Source organism: Pelodiscus sinensis, chromosome 24 (genome assembly GCF_052426305.1).
Source record: "Pelodiscus sinensis isolate ZL-2025 chromosome 24, ASM5242630v1, whole genome shotgun sequence".
NCBI classification, from domain to species: domain Eukaryota; kingdom Metazoa; phylum Chordata; order Testudines; family Trionychidae; genus Pelodiscus; species Pelodiscus sinensis.
Genome location: NC_143075.1, coordinates 6,135,439 through 6,151,633, shown reverse-complemented (window position 1 = coordinate 6,151,633; position 16,195 = coordinate 6,135,439). Strand labels below are relative to the sequence as shown.

General features: G+C 44.8%; 3 protein-coding genes across 4 annotated transcripts in view; 1 reads left to right on the top strand and 2 right to left on the bottom strand.

Moving 5' to 3' along the window:
- Positions 1-3,182, bottom strand: part of PANK4 (pantothenate kinase 4 (inactive)) — a 35,548-nt gene extending 32,366 nt beyond the window's left edge. For both annotated transcript variants that reach the window (XM_075906665.2, XM_075906666.2), the window contains exon 1: positions 3,027-3,182. In XM_075906665.2, the coding sequence (XP_075762780.2) occupies positions 3,027-3,159 (133 nt within the window). In that variant the 5' untranslated portion in view covers positions 3,160-3,182. The remainder of the gene's footprint in view (positions 1-3,026) is intronic.
- LOC102454721 (tumor necrosis factor receptor superfamily member 14) overlaps positions 3,100-16,195 on the top strand; it is an 88,406-nt gene continuing 75,310 nt past the window's right edge. The window contains exons 1-2 of the mRNA XM_089773215.1: positions 3,100-3,133; positions 5,364-5,465. Of these exons, the coding sequence (XP_089629341.1) occupies positions 5,460-5,465 (6 nt within the window). The 5' untranslated portion in view covers positions 3,100-3,133; positions 5,364-5,459. The remainder of the gene's footprint in view (positions 3,134-5,363; positions 5,466-16,195) is intronic.
- On the bottom strand, positions 5,459-8,691 carry HES5 (hes family bHLH transcription factor 5). Its single transcript, XM_006124675.5, has 3 exons — positions 8,609-8,691; positions 8,304-8,469; positions 5,459-8,187 (listed from the first exon to the last, which is right to left on the bottom strand). Exons 1-3 carry the CDS (start codon positions 8,660-8,662, stop codon positions 7,934-7,936), a joined length of 474 nt encoding a protein of 157 aa, XP_006124737.1. The 5' UTR covers positions 8,663-8,691; the 3' UTR covers positions 5,459-7,933.

Below are 16,195 nucleotides of genomic sequence, written 5' to 3'. Positions count from 1 at the left end.
AAGAAAATAACTTTTTACCTTTTGACTGGTTTTGAACATCAGAAATAAAAATTCAAATAACACAAACTTGATGGATTTCTGCGGAGAAGTATCAGAGGGGTAGCCGTGTTAGTCTGAATCTGCAAAAGCGGCGAGGAGTCCTGTGGCACCTTATAGACTAACTGAAGTGTAGGAGCATAAGCTTTCGTGGGCAAAGACCCACTTCGTCAGATGCATCTGATGAAGTGGGTCTTTGCCCACGAAAGCTTATGCTCCTACACTTCAGTTAGTCTATAAGGTGCCACAGGACTCCTCGCCACTTCTGCTGAGAAGGTACCCTTAACTTCCAAACCTCTAAAAAATGCTCTGAAATTGAAGTGGTGTTTGCAAAGCACTTTGAGATCCCTAGATGAAATGCATTAATGAGCTATAAGGTTAATTTTAATCAACTAAGTTGATTTTAGTTTTATTTTCTCAATTTACAGAGACTTAAAATCCTGCATTAGACACCTGCTGTGCTGGGTTTATGGCTAATCCACTGCTCTAATTCTACTCTGACCCACTGAAAGGGACACTATGCAGTAATATATAACAGGAGTTAAAATAAAAATAAATAAATAACTGTCCCTTTCAGAGGAATTACACCCCCAGTCCCTTTTTCTTCATCCTCAAACAAACACATACACCTCTCATGTGATTAGCCTGTAATTCTGTACAATGTCTCAGGCTTTTATGCTACAGACCCTGAACTGAAACCAACTGCAAATCTAAGAAAAAAGTGCTGCTTAATAAACAACCCAAAACATTTCCTGTGATTGTAAAAATAGAGAATAGGAGGGAAAACCTAAGTGGTCCAATTCCACTCCCTTTGGCTTCTATGAATGAAGCAAGAGTGGTCCCTATCTGCAGGAATTTGACCCTGAGCTGCTTCATTTGCACCTCAAGGAGTTTCTTGCAGTGATCAGGAGCTGTAAAGGCAGAGGAAAATCTACCTCTCTAGTCTCTCTATTCCTTGGTATAAAGATTCCACAATGTCCTAACAAGGAACAGTTGTTCCATCTTGTGTATCTAGGCTTTAAGTTTTCATTTTTTGATTGTACTGTGACAAACTATGCACGTTGGTCCAGGATGTTATGACTTTTGTGTAAATTACCACTGGGGTTTTACTGACACTTGCAAAGAGAAAAAAAACTGATCTCCCTGAGTGCAGCTGTGGGAAATATAGATAACAGTCAGCTGTTAATATAGTCAGTCTATCAGAACCCTACCAATTCAGAAACCAGCCCTTCCTCTACCAGTATCCCCACAGTCCTTACATTTTCCTTAGAGAATGGGGAGAAAGAAAGAAAGCAAGCAGGAGGAAAATCAGGAAGAAACACAGTCCTCCTGAATGTACGGGATTTTTTTTTTTAAGGGATGGGGGAAGGAGAGACAACAACCTCAGAGGTATGTCTACACTACCATATAAGCTCCACTTTAGTACAATTCAAAATTAGCGGCCATTGGGGTTCTTAACTTAGGGTTTGAATGTCTACATTCACTTGTAAACCCCCTCCCCCCGTTAAGAAAAGTTTAACCCTGAGCTCAACCTGGGGCTCCAACATCTTATGTGGCCCAGAGTTCAGGCAGGTATAAGGTGCCACAGGACTACTCGTTTTTTTTCCAGATGTGTTCCAGACTTCCTAGCACGCTCTCAATGTAGGACTATTCTAGCCCTTTGTCTACGGAGCAGCACGGGAAAATTTGACTGTCCATCAAACTTACCAGTCCAGAGGTCAAAGAAAGTCAGTCAAGGGGATTGTCAGATAATTTTGGTGGACCCCAGATAGGGATGTGAATGACAAGTCAACTACCCTGTAAGTGTTTGCTTAGCGGATAGTCAACAGGCTAGTCGACTAGTCGCTTCCCTTCCCCTTGCTGCTTCTATCAGAACCCAGGCTCCATGCGGTGCTGCTGCTTTGAAATGCTGCGAGGGGCCAGTGGGACACTGCTAGAGCCCCTCCCGCTCCCGTGCTCCCCACAGCGCTTTCACCTTTGAAGAATAGTGATAGAAATGTAGCCGTGTTAGTCTGGTGTAGCTGAAACAAAATATTTGTTCTGATATTTGATCAAATAGTAATCAAATCACTTTTTGATCTGAGGCAGTGCGTCTGGCCCACGAAAGCTCATCACCTAATAAACCATCTTGTTAGTCTTTAAAGTGCTACATAGTCCTGTATTTTGTTTCACCGTTGAAGTGCAGCAACAGGCCTGGCGCGGTTGATACACTTCAAAGGCAGAAGCCTCCTTATCAACTATTCGATTAGCCAAATAAGCGACATTTTACCTCCCTAACCCCAGAGCTCAAGCCTAAGGGGGCTGCAGAGACTGTGGGACCCTAGGTCCCGAGTGGGAGGCTGGGATGAGCCTGGGTTAGCATGAGGTCCGAGGCTGGAAGGGGGGGGGGCTGACTGGGCTTGAGCCTGAGCCCAGGGTTCATGGGGCAGTGCAGACTCTTGCTGGAGCGGCCTGTTCCAGGGGCTAAGGTGGGAGGAGACCCCCCCCCCCCGAGGTGAATGCCTCTTCCCATGGGAGGGGGGCTCGCACCCACCCAGCCCCTCCTGGGCAGCATCCCTCCCCCACACCCCAAATTCTGTCTCCCCCAACAACCCCTGCGCCCACCCCCCCCTTCATCGCCTCCTCAATGGGGCCCATCCCTCCTCCCGCGCTGGCCCCGCCAAGGCAGGAGCAGCCTGTTTACCACCCCGGCCCGTTAGCAGCCCCGCGCGGCACGCTGGGGCTCGTAGTCCTGTCGCCCGCCGCCCGCCGCGCCACGGGAGCGCCGCCGGACTACAACTCCCATCAGGGCCCGCTCCGCCCTCCCGCCTCGGCGCACGCCGGGCGCTGTAGTCCGCGTGCCGCTCCAACCGCTGGGCGCCGCGCCCAACGGGACTGCGTTTCCCAGCGTGCCCTGCGCGCCGCCTGTCCCGGCGGTTTCCCCTGAGCGTACAGACCCAGCCGCCGCCCGTCCTCGCCCGCTGCCGCCTCCGAGGAGCCCGCCCGGTTACCGATATCTATGGCGAAGCGCTTGGCGTTCTCCAGGTTGCGGAAGATCTCGTCAGGCGGGAGAGTGATGCTCTTGTCCAGGCTGCTGTCGCCGCCGCTGCTGCTGCTGGTACCTCGCCCGCCCCGCTCCGCCATTTTGAACGCCTCCCACCCCTTGCTGGGCTTCATCGACATGCAAATATATGCGCATATATTTACATAGTAATGTAACGTGTTGCATGTATTATGCAAATGAGCGGCCAGGTTGGCGCTCCCTGCAGCTTTGCCAGCATTCAGCCTTTTTGCCCAGGGCGGGGTGAGAGGGTGGGGCTTGGCCCCATTACATCTGAGTACCCTCTCCTGCCCCCCCCCCCGAATTAAGGGTGTGTGGACCATGGTCCCATTTTATCTGCAATGCACAAACTGTGTGTGTGTGTTGGGTTGTTAACGATTAAGTGGTGGACTGGTAAGCCTCACCTCAGCGTGTGGGGGGTACTAGTTATGGTTAACCAGTGGGGGCTGGAGCAGCCCTTCTCCCCCCAACCGCCACAGACATGGCGCTGTTCCAGCCCCTCGGGGCCCGATGCAGACTGGGGGCGGAGGGGTGCTCTAGACTCCCCCAGTTAATTGGACAAACTTAACGTTTAACCGGTTAACTAATTAAATGGGATTTTACATCCCTAGTGTGGGGGGGACAGGGCTGTGTGTTTTTTACTTTTCAGAGTTATTGGTAGGTTGGATTTTGATCCCAAATAACCAGCCCCTCCCCACAAAGTTATGGGGGTCTAGCTCTATGGTTTGCAATGTTATCGGGGTGAGCGGATCCGGGTTAATTTCTGTTTGCACCTCAGAGCCACCGAGAGGCTTGTCCCTGGTGCCATTTCATTTTCACCACCCCACAGTCGGTGTGGGGTGTTTGTGAGATTTGTGTTCCACTTCATCTGAAGTCCCAAAGTCATTGAGGGGAAAAGGCATGCTGATGCAAATAAATCTCATCTCTAATATAGCATCATGGTCTAGCTTTCTTAGCCATGATACTTTCTATGGGATCTCTCATCCAAGGATCTCAAAATACCTTATGGTCATAAATTTGTTGCTAAGAATACTAGCAATTAATAATATCCTTACTGAAACAAAATACAGGACTATGTAGCACTTTAAAGACTAACAAGATGGTTTATTAGATGATAATATCCTTACTGTTCTTCAGTGAGTTCGTACCCCCAGCTCCATCTTTGGTGTGAGAGAGGAGATTTTTTCCAGGCACTACATTAATAAAATTGAGGATAAATTATTACTAATGGATGCATTCTCTTTTCATTTATAATATGAAGACCCCAAACTCATCCTGATGAAAAGGCATTGCAATTTACAGTAGTGTACAGTGTTGCTTTTTCATATAGGCACAGTGCTTGAATTTGGCCACAAGGTGGCACAGTACAATTGACGATTATAGTGCTGCTTCTGCAGTAAACATCATCACATGATCCTTCCCTGAACATGTGCAAATGCAAACTGGAGTGATAGCTTAATGTGGGTAAAGAAGATTAGAGTTGTTGGAGGGTTATTTCTATGGGAAGCCAGAGTCAAACAAATAGCTCTACTAGTTATAATCTAGTAATGGGGCAGAGAAGTGGCGATACATAGAGCTTACACTGATACAGGGGCCTTGGTGGAACCACTACAATTGAGATATTAATACAGGAATAGACAAAATACTTGCAAGTGTGCCGCAGGAGACCCATTTGATAAGACTGGGCAAACCTCTAGTTTCTGTGATTCAAGAGGAGATATATTCCCTTATTGCAAGCACTATTTTCTAGCTTTGTGCATATGTGTTCTGCAGTTCTCAGGTAAAATATTTGCATTAAAAAATAGGAGGTGAAGGCAGGTATGGAATGGAGGTAAATCTGGGGTTAACTGAAAGGAGGGAGAGTACCGTCGTCTTAACAGCGCCTAATATTCCTCTTTCTCTGAGCAAACGGATAGCTTTTATTAATCTAACATATAGTTTGAGTTTTGTGGTCTTGAATTTCCCCACTCTGGCCTTAATACTGTGCCCATTCATGTCAGTGTTTCAGGTTCAAGCTCCGTATATACTGGCTTTCACCCTGCAAGAATCAACCTAAGTAGCTAGCTACAAATAATTCTGCTTTATGTAGAAAACTAGTTGGAGTTAAATTTCCCTGCATCTCTCACTAGTAACTGCTGCTGCCCTGCATCTATTTAATATACGCAAAAAAGGGAATTAAATATTAAGTGCCTAAGCAAGGTTTATTTTCACTCAGGAAGTTGTTTTTTCCTTTCTTGAAGTGGATTTTCTGCTTTTAAATGATGGCCTTCATTTTTCTCATTCATAGATAAATCAGAACCACCTTGACGCAGCAATCTGAATATAGGACTGAGACCCAGGAACTCCTGAGGTAAATCCAGCTGTGACACCAGCTTTTTTGGTGATGTTGGTAAGTCACATGGGTCCAAGTCTCTAGTGATGTTTGGTTGCCTTCATTTTTTGGGTGTGACTGAGTTGAGACATCTAGGACTTGATTTCTGAAGGCACGGATTGCTCACAACTCCAGTTGAAGTTTGTCAATCTGTGTTCTTTTATCACCTTGGAAAATCAGGTCTTAGGTGCCTGAAGTTGGACATCTGAAGATTAGAGTCTTGTTTTGAATATTTTTACTTTAATCTTGGTCTTAGTTCTTCTATATCTAAAGTGGGAATCATAATATGTAAGGGCTTAATTTTGTTTTTGGATGTCTGCAAAGTGTTTGCAATTTTTTTGTTTGTAAAGGAGTATATCTAGTTTGTGAAAAGAATCAGTTAAAAGTACAGTGCAGGTTGAACCTCTCTAATCCAGCACTCTCTGGTCTGGCAACATCTGTGGCCCAACATGATTTTAGTAGCCACATGTTCATTTATGGGTGAGGCCAAATTTCCCACAGTCCCATAAAGTTTATTTACAGCCACCAGTTCTGGCTCTCAGTGTTCTGTGCTATTATTAGCTCTGATTTATCCCTAAATGTCGTCTAAGAGCCCATTAAGCAGTGGAAGTGTTGGCAATGCTGCTAGACAACATTGACCTCCTTTGGATTGGCAAATTCTTTGGTTTGGCACCGATTAGGTTCTGAGGATGCCAGTCTAGAGAGGTTCAGCCTATACTATAGTTGTGTCTCCATCTTTGAACTAATGTGTTCTTGTGAGCAGCCTTGAAAGTTTACTACAGAATCCTATTTGTTGGACTCTTCTTCCCCTTACCTAGGACTTTGCTTTCCCTATTCTGTCTCCTGGCACATTCCCAACAAAACAGGGGCACAAGCCATGACTTCACTGGATCTGGCATCTGCCTTATTAAACCCAAAGGCAGACAGCAAATGGCTTGTGAAAATATTACCCTTCTGAATTAAAGGCATCCTCTGGTGTTGGATAGGGAGTTAAAGAGTGAGCTTGCTGCTGCATTATAGAATGTGCATGTTGATCCTGCAAACCCGTACATGACTGGTCCCTATTCATGCTTTCCCCATAGTTGAGGAAGGCTGACTCTGGCTGCTTCTGAACTTGTCAGCGCCACTCTGTATGTTAATCAATAGGAGTCATTCAGATTACTGTGCCTCAAAGCAAACTTTGCAAACCTGGTTTGCTCCACAGGTAAACTGTGATCTTTGTGTATCTATCATCATGTCTCCTGCATTAGTTGTTTAAGTAGCACTATCCTGCAGCGGTGAAAGTAAGCGACCCGGTGTGCCGCTCCAGCAACACCTGGCTGAGCAGCAGCAAAAGCTAGCAAGGAGCTATTTAAATAGCTGGCAGGAACCCGGGTTGCAATAGGACAGTGCCTGTAAGAAATGTTAAGTTACTGTCACCACTGCTGTCCTATGAAGCCTCTCTCAAAAGGGCATCAGTGAGGGATTTCTGCACAGGGGAGAATAACTTGCTGCATATCGATTCAATAGTCAGATTTTATTTTAACTGTGTGCAAAGTTTCTGCAGGTTTGAAATTCAAAAAGGTTTCAAACACAGATCCCACAATCGGTGCACCTGGCACATACACATCACACCATCCTCTGAGGATTATAATAAACAGACTACCTCCCATAACATTATGGTACAAAAATGTAAATATAATTCTTACGGTTGCCTTTCATGAAAGACTTTGCAAAATATTTCTTGTAAAACCGACAATACAAGCCGTTACTTTTCTTCCTATGAGGATACAAAACAAGTTATTGCCTTTATAAAAGGCATTGCATAGCCTGAGCATAACAAACAATACTCTGCTTTTGAGAGTAATACATCCAGAAGAATCTCCTCTACGTAGCTTTAGTTATGGTGTAACATTTTCCCGAGTACACTCAATAAACTCTATAAACATGATAGAACCCCTACTACACCAATAATGAGATCCAGATTTTCCAAGGTGCCCACTAAGATTGGATGCTAGCCTTGTGATTCGTAGGACATTGATTTTCACAAGTTCAAGTTGAAGTCAAGTGGCGTAAGATGCTGCATGCTTCAAAAATCAATGTTCTATGAGACTCGGGCTGCTAAAATTGAAGGCACTCCAACTGAGTGGAAAGTTTAAAAAGGTTAGCCTACAACTTCCTAGAAGTTACTTCTTTCTAAACAAACACACTCAAAAACCTCAGCAAGGTTACCAAAACATATTAAATATTTCATTTTGAACAACTACTTAGTCATCCTACCATGAGGATTACTTAGTACATTCTTTTAGAATAGCTACCTCCTCACATGGTGGGAGCATTTAGAGCCTTCTAGGAGAAGGGAAACTGACATCCAAGCATAAATATGCCCTATAAATGGAAAGCATTCTTCCCTACTCATTAGAGGAGTGACAGGACTTGTACAGCAAGTCACAGTCTCCTCTGGACTACAAGTGACCATCCAGAAACAATAAAAAAGTCCTTCAGATCTACCAGGGTCTCCACAGTCTGCCTGTGGGCTTCAGTGCTGCTTGTGTTGCAGACATTTGATAAGCTGCAGAGGATGCAGCTGGAGCTTTCGAGTCTGTGGCTGTAACTTCAGGCTTCTGGAAGTGGCACAGCAGTTTCTTCTGTGTATCTGTGCTCGCAGAATGGAGAGACAGGAACTGCAGAGCTTCTTTGAGGCACCAGGAATACCCTTCACTATAATCCTGCTGCAGGCTTGTAGAAGAGGGTGCAAAAGCTGGGAAGAGAGAAAAGATGGAGATGGGTTTTAAACAGGGACATTTAGGCTGGCGTTTGGACCAGGGGTAAATGCAGGACAGGACAATTCTCCAAAAGCAAGGGGAAGGCACTTACCTTGCCTGTATTTCAGGTAGCTGACCGTCATCTCCAGGATGTCGGCCTTCTCCAGCTTGGAGTTGGGCTGGTGTCTCTGGAACTCCTTCTCCAGCAGGAGCTTCAGCTGCTCGATGCTGCTGTTAATCCGGTCCCGGCGCAACTTCTCTACAATTGGCTTCCTCAGCTGCAAAAAACACAAGAGGGGAGAGAAAGTTAGTGATCAGTTTCCTTTTCCCTTCGTTTGCCATCTTCTCTGTAAGCAGCTCAGCCAGTATCAGCCGCTTGCCCCTTAGTGCACGTTGCAGAAAGCAGGGAGTACCTACTCTGTTTTTCTCCTTGGGGGTTAGGATTTCCAGCGAGACAGCGTTCGGTGCCATTATCCCAAAATGTTCAAGTGCAGATCCTGCTGTTTAGCCAGTGCAGAAAGGAGCTGGAGAGCTCTTCTATTTATACTCCTAAGCTGCATACAAATGTCTGGGTCCTAAGCTTCTTTCAGTTTCCCACACTCACTAGCCAATCCCTGCTTTTACTAGGACAATAGAGAAAGCATCTATTACAGCATGGTAAATTGACTGTGAATTGCCAGGGGATAATACCCTGCTCCCAAAGGAGCAGGTGGACTGGGGAGTGTGTTACACAATAGGGACTGGCTTTGGAGGGACAGAGTAAGAACGTGGGAAAGCGTTTGCCGTCATTATAATCAAACTTGGGCCTGATGTGGGGACCGTCAACATCTCAATATGTTGCTTTTTCCCAGGCTGTAGTGAAATTAAGCACAGAAGACAGCTCCCAGGAAGGGAAAATGTCCCCTACTTTCCTGTGCCCAGAAGAGACGCTGTAAAGGAAAAAGTCCAGCATTAGAGGGACTAAACCTTTTCATTGACATTAAACCGTGCTTCGATGAATACAGTGCTTGTCAATTTCCAGGCAACTGATCAAAATCAAAAGGGAAAACCCCTGTTGGTGGGGAGGGGATCTTTTTAAGGATGATCCCGTTCAAAAGGCTTTTCTCCCCATCTTTTATATAAATTCTGTTTCCTCTGTCACTCTTTTCAAGTCTTAAAAACTTTTTTTTTTTTTTTTTTTGCTTTTTTTCTGGACAATCTCAATTCCTCCTATAATGGCAAATCTGTATAATAATAATTAAGAGTAGTTTTGCCCTTCCCTGGCATCTTCCATTTGGTATCTTAGAGCATTAGACCAATAGTCATGAATTAAGCCTCACAACTGACTGCATATGACGCTGAGGCATAGCAATAGGGGAATCTCCTCCTGAAACACTCTGCATTCGGAAACTGAGGTACCAAGAAACTCATGCCCTGACCCGTACTGGGCCACAGCTGTTCTATCTACAAAATAGCTGTAATACTGCAGGATTTCCTGACTTCAGTTCCAATCTCTGACTCTCTCACATGCACACAGAGGTTTTCAATATGTTTGACTGTTATATACCCATGCACATTAGATGTTTTTGGCACAGTCAGCCAGCCACAGGGAAGCGTGAGAACGGCACGAGGTGGGCACTCATCTGACCAAGAGACTACTTTCTAAAGAATTAAGTAATATTTGAGGGGCAGCCGTGTTAGTCTGGATCTGCAAAAGCAGATGGATTGGAGCATAAGCTTTCGTGGGCAAAGACGCATCTGATGAAGTGGGTCTTTGCCCACGAAAGCTTATGCTCCAATACATCTGTTTGTCTATAAGGTGTCACAGGACTCCTTGTCGCTTAAGTAATATTTGTTTTTTTTTCATCTGACCTGATGCCAGAAATCCTGGATCCTGTTCCAGAGAGGTTGGCTGGGTGGTTAAAGAGATTTAGAGTAATGTTTTTCTGATCACTTCTTCTGCTCTTACCACAGGTCTTGTGCTCTTGAATATTTAGACTGTTAACAAAACATGTAGATCTAGGTTCATGTTTCTTTCTTAATTTATATCAAAGTAATCCTAATCATCACTGTTTAGTAAGCATTGCTTGCAAGCGTTCAAGTACATAAAATGACAAAAAAGATTGTTATAAAGAGGAGGGTGGTAAATTGTTCTTCTTAACCAACAAGACCAGGACAAGAAACAATGGGCTTAAATTACAGGAAGAGAGGTTTAGATTGAACATTAGGAAAAACTTTAACACACACATGTACATTCAGGGGCTGGACAGCAGTTTAATAGTATAAACTTAATCATCAGAAGTAATGTACTGGAAAAAAAACCACCCTCACAGTCACACAGCGTACCCACAGGAAATAAGGGGGGAGGTCAGAGAGAAAGGACTCACTCACGATCACACTAAAAACACCTTTGGGGGGGAAAAGGCTACAGATGTCGGAGAGTTTGACTCATTACCACACCAGAGGCAGAGTCACGTGCTGCCCTGAACCATGATGTTAGAATCTTTCCAGCAAATGGTGTCAGAGCCAGCATGTGAGATCCTGTATCGACAGGTGCCAATGCTGCTCTTGGTCATGTGTGGTCAGACTGCCGGGTTTGCTTGGGGCACCATTGATTTTGGTGGAGTACCTTGTGGACATGGCTGTCCTCTCAGGCACTGTACAGTCCAGAACTGGAAGTTGGGAATAATACACTTAGCACCTACAGAGAGCTCATCAACAGTAGCTCTTGCAGTATCCCTATTCCCATTTTAGAGATGGATAAACTGAGGTACAGAAGGGGAAGCGACTGCCTTCCTCTGCGGGTTGGGGCATGGGTCTTCTTTTTCAACTAGAGTAAATGGGGGATTCTCTGTAATTTGAAGTCCTCAAAAGAAGTTTTGAGGACGTTGGTAACTCAGAGGTGATGGGCCTGCAACAGAGTGGGTGAGAGGCTTGGGTCTGTGCTATGAGGGAGGTGTGATTAAATAATCATGATGGTCCCTTCTGGCCTTAAAATCTGAGTCTAAGATCATATGACAGGTCAATGACCAAAACAGGAACAGAATACAGATCTCCTGAGTCCCAACCCAATGCTCTATTCCCAAAGTCAGCCTTCCACCCACAGACCCTACTTCTTCAGCTCTGCTGCTCAGAGGTTAAGGAGCTGATTTGCTATGTGCCTCAGTTTCCCATCAGTACAAAGATGTTAATGACAGCCCCAACTAACACTCTTTGGCAGCCTTTTAAAATGCAGAGAAAAACAATAAATAAACCTTTTGTCTAACCTCCCTTGGTAACCTCAGGCAAGTTATGCCTTTCTGTGCCTCAGTTTCCCCTGTGAAAAAATGGGGCTAATAATGGTATTGCATATCACTTGCTGCATGTAAATAATAATTCACAAATGTTGAAAGGGTGAATCTGCTAGAATCTGAGATCCTGCAAAGTTTATTTTACTGGTCACATGATTTTGCCATAAAGTTATCTAGCTGTCTTTATGACTCAGTTGCTGCTAACTCCATGACTTCCTGTGACAATGAGTTCCATACGTCCTGGCATGTTATACGTTAATAGCATTATTTATTGTTTTTCAAAAGCACCAAAGTGACTTGGCAGTGCAGGGCCCATTAAAAGTTTGCTTCTAGGTTACTTTGTACCTTTTGAATCGTTATGATTGTTATTTTATAAGAGCCAATGCAGTGCCACACACACTTGGACCATTGTTGTAGCTCACAGTGAACATATAATGAAGCTCAGGGTACAGACCCAGCAGTGTGTCAGCTGCATTGGGCTGTATGTCAAGCCGTACGCTGGATGAGACTGAGATGTGCTTTCCGCAGCAGAAGGGCACTGTGGGGTGGGAGGTTTCCTTTGGCCTGGGAAGCTTTGATCCAATTTCCAGTTCTGGAACTATGAAACGAGTGGTTTTAGATAACGCCGTCCTCCCCAGCGCAGTGCCCGGGAACCCAGAGGGCTGGAGCAGCCCTCATTGATTAAAGCATTATCCCTTGCTCTGAGTGCTGGCCAGATGGTGTAGAAGGCATTAGCTTTCCGCTCAGGACTCGCAGCGGCACACTTCTATTGTTGACAGTTTAACAGTGTGAATGGGGCAATGTGTGGGAAACTCTCAAAATCCCGGACTCACACCCTCTGAGGTGAATGGTGAACCAGGCAGGTTGCCTTGCATTGCACGCACAAACAACAAGCCTCTGGGGTTACAAACGCCAGCGTCTCTCTCTCTCTGTCACCAGTTGGGAAAGACCAGAACTCTAGCACCAAGTCCCCCACCTCCTCGCAAATCAAAGAAATGAACCATTCCTTTTGCAGCTGCTTTGAGTGACTGTATTATGCAGATCTATATACTTTACGGTAAGAGTTGGTATTTTCTGACATGGTAACCTCAGTTTAATAAAATCCCTAATTTAAGGCTTCTACATGACTAGATTCCTTGTGGAAATAAATGCAATGTGCATTACACACGGAAGCAAACGTTGACTATATTGCCATACGCTCATTATAATCACCTCTGGATGTGGGAAATCAGGATGATTAGAGTGGGATGCTACTGTCCTATTCTGTTCCCTAGGCTAGATTCTTCTCTATGGTGTAAGTTATGGATTGTTGTAATAAGCCATAAATCCAGTGTCTCTATGCAGTCTGTGATTTTTCATGTCAGGCAAAGTTATTAATTTGAGCTCCCGGGCTCATCTTTTGAAGGATTTGTGCAAGTTCCCTTTGAGGATGAGGCCTGAGAAGTCAGATACAGTGAGATGGCTTTGTGAAAAGTACTCCCCCATGGCTGACATGACTTTTTTGTCTAGTTTTTATCACTAGACAACTTACCTGGCCTTGCCCGCGGATGGGGCTCATACTCTGGCTGCTGGCTTCTCTCTCGGTGGGCCTGGGCTGTCCGCTGGTGCTCCCTAGGACAGGCCTTGGAGTGGTGGGGACCACACAGTGGCTGGCAGCTGCTCCATGGGGCTGAGATGTCAGGTGCTGCTGGTCAGTGGCTTCTGGCTGGGTTGCTTCTGTTCCCCTGTGGTCATTCCACAGTATAACTGTTCTTCCAGCCAGATCCCTCCCTTTGCATGTTAAGAGAAACAGTCAAATTCTAGGCACATCCCACCGTCCTGGCACAACCAAACCCTGACCTTGCTTTAAGTTAGGATAAGAGGAAGCTGCCTGTCAAATTTGGTGGTCCTAACTCTTACGGTTTCGTTCTTGGACAAACAGACTCACATACAGACAGAAAGACAGATGCACATTTCTGAAATATATGGCTAGATTTTTCTGGGAGAGTTCATTCAGAGCACAGTGATTGTCTTGTTTCACCCACATGCTTGCTAGTGGGGGCATTTGGTGTGGTCTCTTCATTGTAATACTTCCTGTCATGTTTCATTGCCGTGAAATAAGGACTGGACCTTGAGAGGGAGACTGAAGGTCAGCGCTTAAGCCACTGCACCTGTGACGTTCGTTTTCTTGGGGGACTTGTTCAATCACGAGTTATGTTGACAGTCAAATCGCTGCACCCCGAATATAGCACAGCTTCAGAACTCTGATCACAATCCCCCAGGAGAGTGGAGGGGTTGGTCTATCTCGTGACACTTGGCGTTTTGTATTGATTAAAAATTGGCCCCAGAAATAAGTGACATTGCTAGAGTTCTAAGGCCTGGGTCATGTGACCTTGCACTGGCACCCACCCGTGCTAGGGCCAGGTCTCAGTGTAAACGAGAATCCGGCTTGCAGCATTTTATCAGTCATAACGATCAAACGCATACAGGGTTGCTTCTTTTTTCTTTCTTTCTCCCATCTTATCCTGTGGGTGACTGTGCCTTTTCTCAGTGCTCTCCCGCCCTTGCGGAGCGTGGTGTTTATTATGCTGATCCCACAGCCCAAGGATACTCTTTTGACAAAGACCCTATTAACCTCAGAGTGTGGGCCTGAGTTTCTCTGAGTTTCCCACACTTTCTTCCCTATTTGTGACATTCAAGGGGCTCACAAAAGAAGCGTGCCTCACAACAGCTCCCATTAGTGACGCTCTTTGACGCCGCATTGTGATTACCAGCAATTCCTGTCCCAATAGACCATCTGGAGAGCTATTTTCCCAAGGAGCACGTTGATCGATCAGTATTATCCAGGCCTTTTGAAAACTTGGGAATGTTATGCTCTTTGACACAAAATAGGTGGCTGGACGAGGGATTGTCAGCTAGATTTTAAGCTCGCTAAGGTACAGAAAAAGACCGTAAGTGTTCCTGTAATATGCACATGCGTATGCAGTATTGATCCTTTTCAGGAGGCCGGGTGACATGAAGTCAGGAAGTGGCACAATATGAAAAAGGGACGGGTTATGTGAAGATAGCCCTGGATGCACAGTTCGGGGGGGATGCATTTATGTTCTCCACAGAGCAAGCGTAACCCTGGCAGTGAAAATGCAGGCATCTCTCTTCCTGATTTATACCAGTATGAGTGGCAGGAGATGCCAGCCTTATAGGCTGGATTCTCATCCTACACCAGTTTTCCAGAGGTGTAAATTTTCTGACTTGTTTCTGATTTACACCAGTGCAAGTGAGATCAGACGTAGACCCAGAGGCCCATAAACTCTGGTTCTCAAAGTTTATCTTTTCTGTTTTTCCGTTTGACTTCATCAGCTTACACTCAAGCAGCGTGTGATGTGGCTCATGGCTCAGTTTACTCCCAAAAGATGCATATTAGCTGTATGAGATAGTTATACACATACTAGCAGTTTACTCTAAGTAGATCTATAATAGCTAAGAGAAACGTGAGTGATTCTATTCCTTGTCTGTATTGAGTACAGTCTCTCTAGAAGGTAGCGTGTGGTAATATCAAATTGCATTACTACTTACCTTCTTTCTAGGTAGAGCAGAATCATGTCCCCTGTCTTCATTTGTAATCTCAGTTCATTAGAATTGGTTTGTTAATTTAAAAACCCCCACACATGCATAAACAAACAGCTTGAATCTGATTGACTGATATTTGAGCGAGGAGTTTCCTTGTGCTTTTTAAATATGTGACTTCCACTTTTTATAAAAATGTTTGCAAACTTTTTATATTTGTACTGAAACGTGGTATTCATTAATCACCCTTCTCATGTTAAAAAAGTTTCGTTCAACCAGTCTGGGAGCAGAATATATGCCATATGAACCATTAAATACTGCAAAGAATGGTGAGTTGCCATAACAAAGAGCTTGCAATTAACTAACTAAATAATAATAATTTTTAGTTCTTATGTAGCACTATTTTATTGGTAGAGTTTAGGGCTCGCCGAGCGGCGGCGAGCCCTGCTCGCCAGCTGTGCGGTCCTGCGCTCTGCACATGCACAGATCGCTCTGTGCCAGCTCTTTCAGGGTGGATTACACTATTTGTCGAGCCCTATGTCCACTGCCCATGACTGGGGCTCTCAGGCACTCCAGCAGTCCAAATAATTACTAGTTTTACAGATGGGGAAACTGAGGCAGAGAATGTGACTTTCCTATTTTCACACAGCAAGCTAGTGGATGAGCAGGTCTTCCATGTCCCAGCTCAGTGATCAATCTGGGTCCACTACAGTTTGAAGATTCTTCAATTTGAATCATTTGGTGAATATTTATGAATAATTAATCTAGTCACAAAAATCAGGATCAGCCTTGAATTAAATCACAAAAGCAGCAAGAAAAAAAAGGTATACATATATTGAATTACTGCAGCCGGCTCCTGACATTTATTGAATTAATGCAGCCGGTTCCTGTGTTCATAGTACAAGAATAACATGAAGGGCCCATGTAAACACATGGAGGAAAGGCAAAAAGATTCTATTGTCCGGTTACTTTTTTTTTAATTCTTTCTATAAACATAGCAAAGAAACTTACTGCAGATTCCCTGCCAAAGCTAGGTGGGGACTGACCAATCAGTGTTGTTCTTGGCAGTAAACCATTGACTCTGGGTTGTGCTTGGCTGGGAGACTGGGTGTGCTCGGTTAACCCTGGGTTTTTAAAGAGAAATTATTTCAGTAGAAATTCAGCATTTCAAGGACATGTCTTTCATGGAATC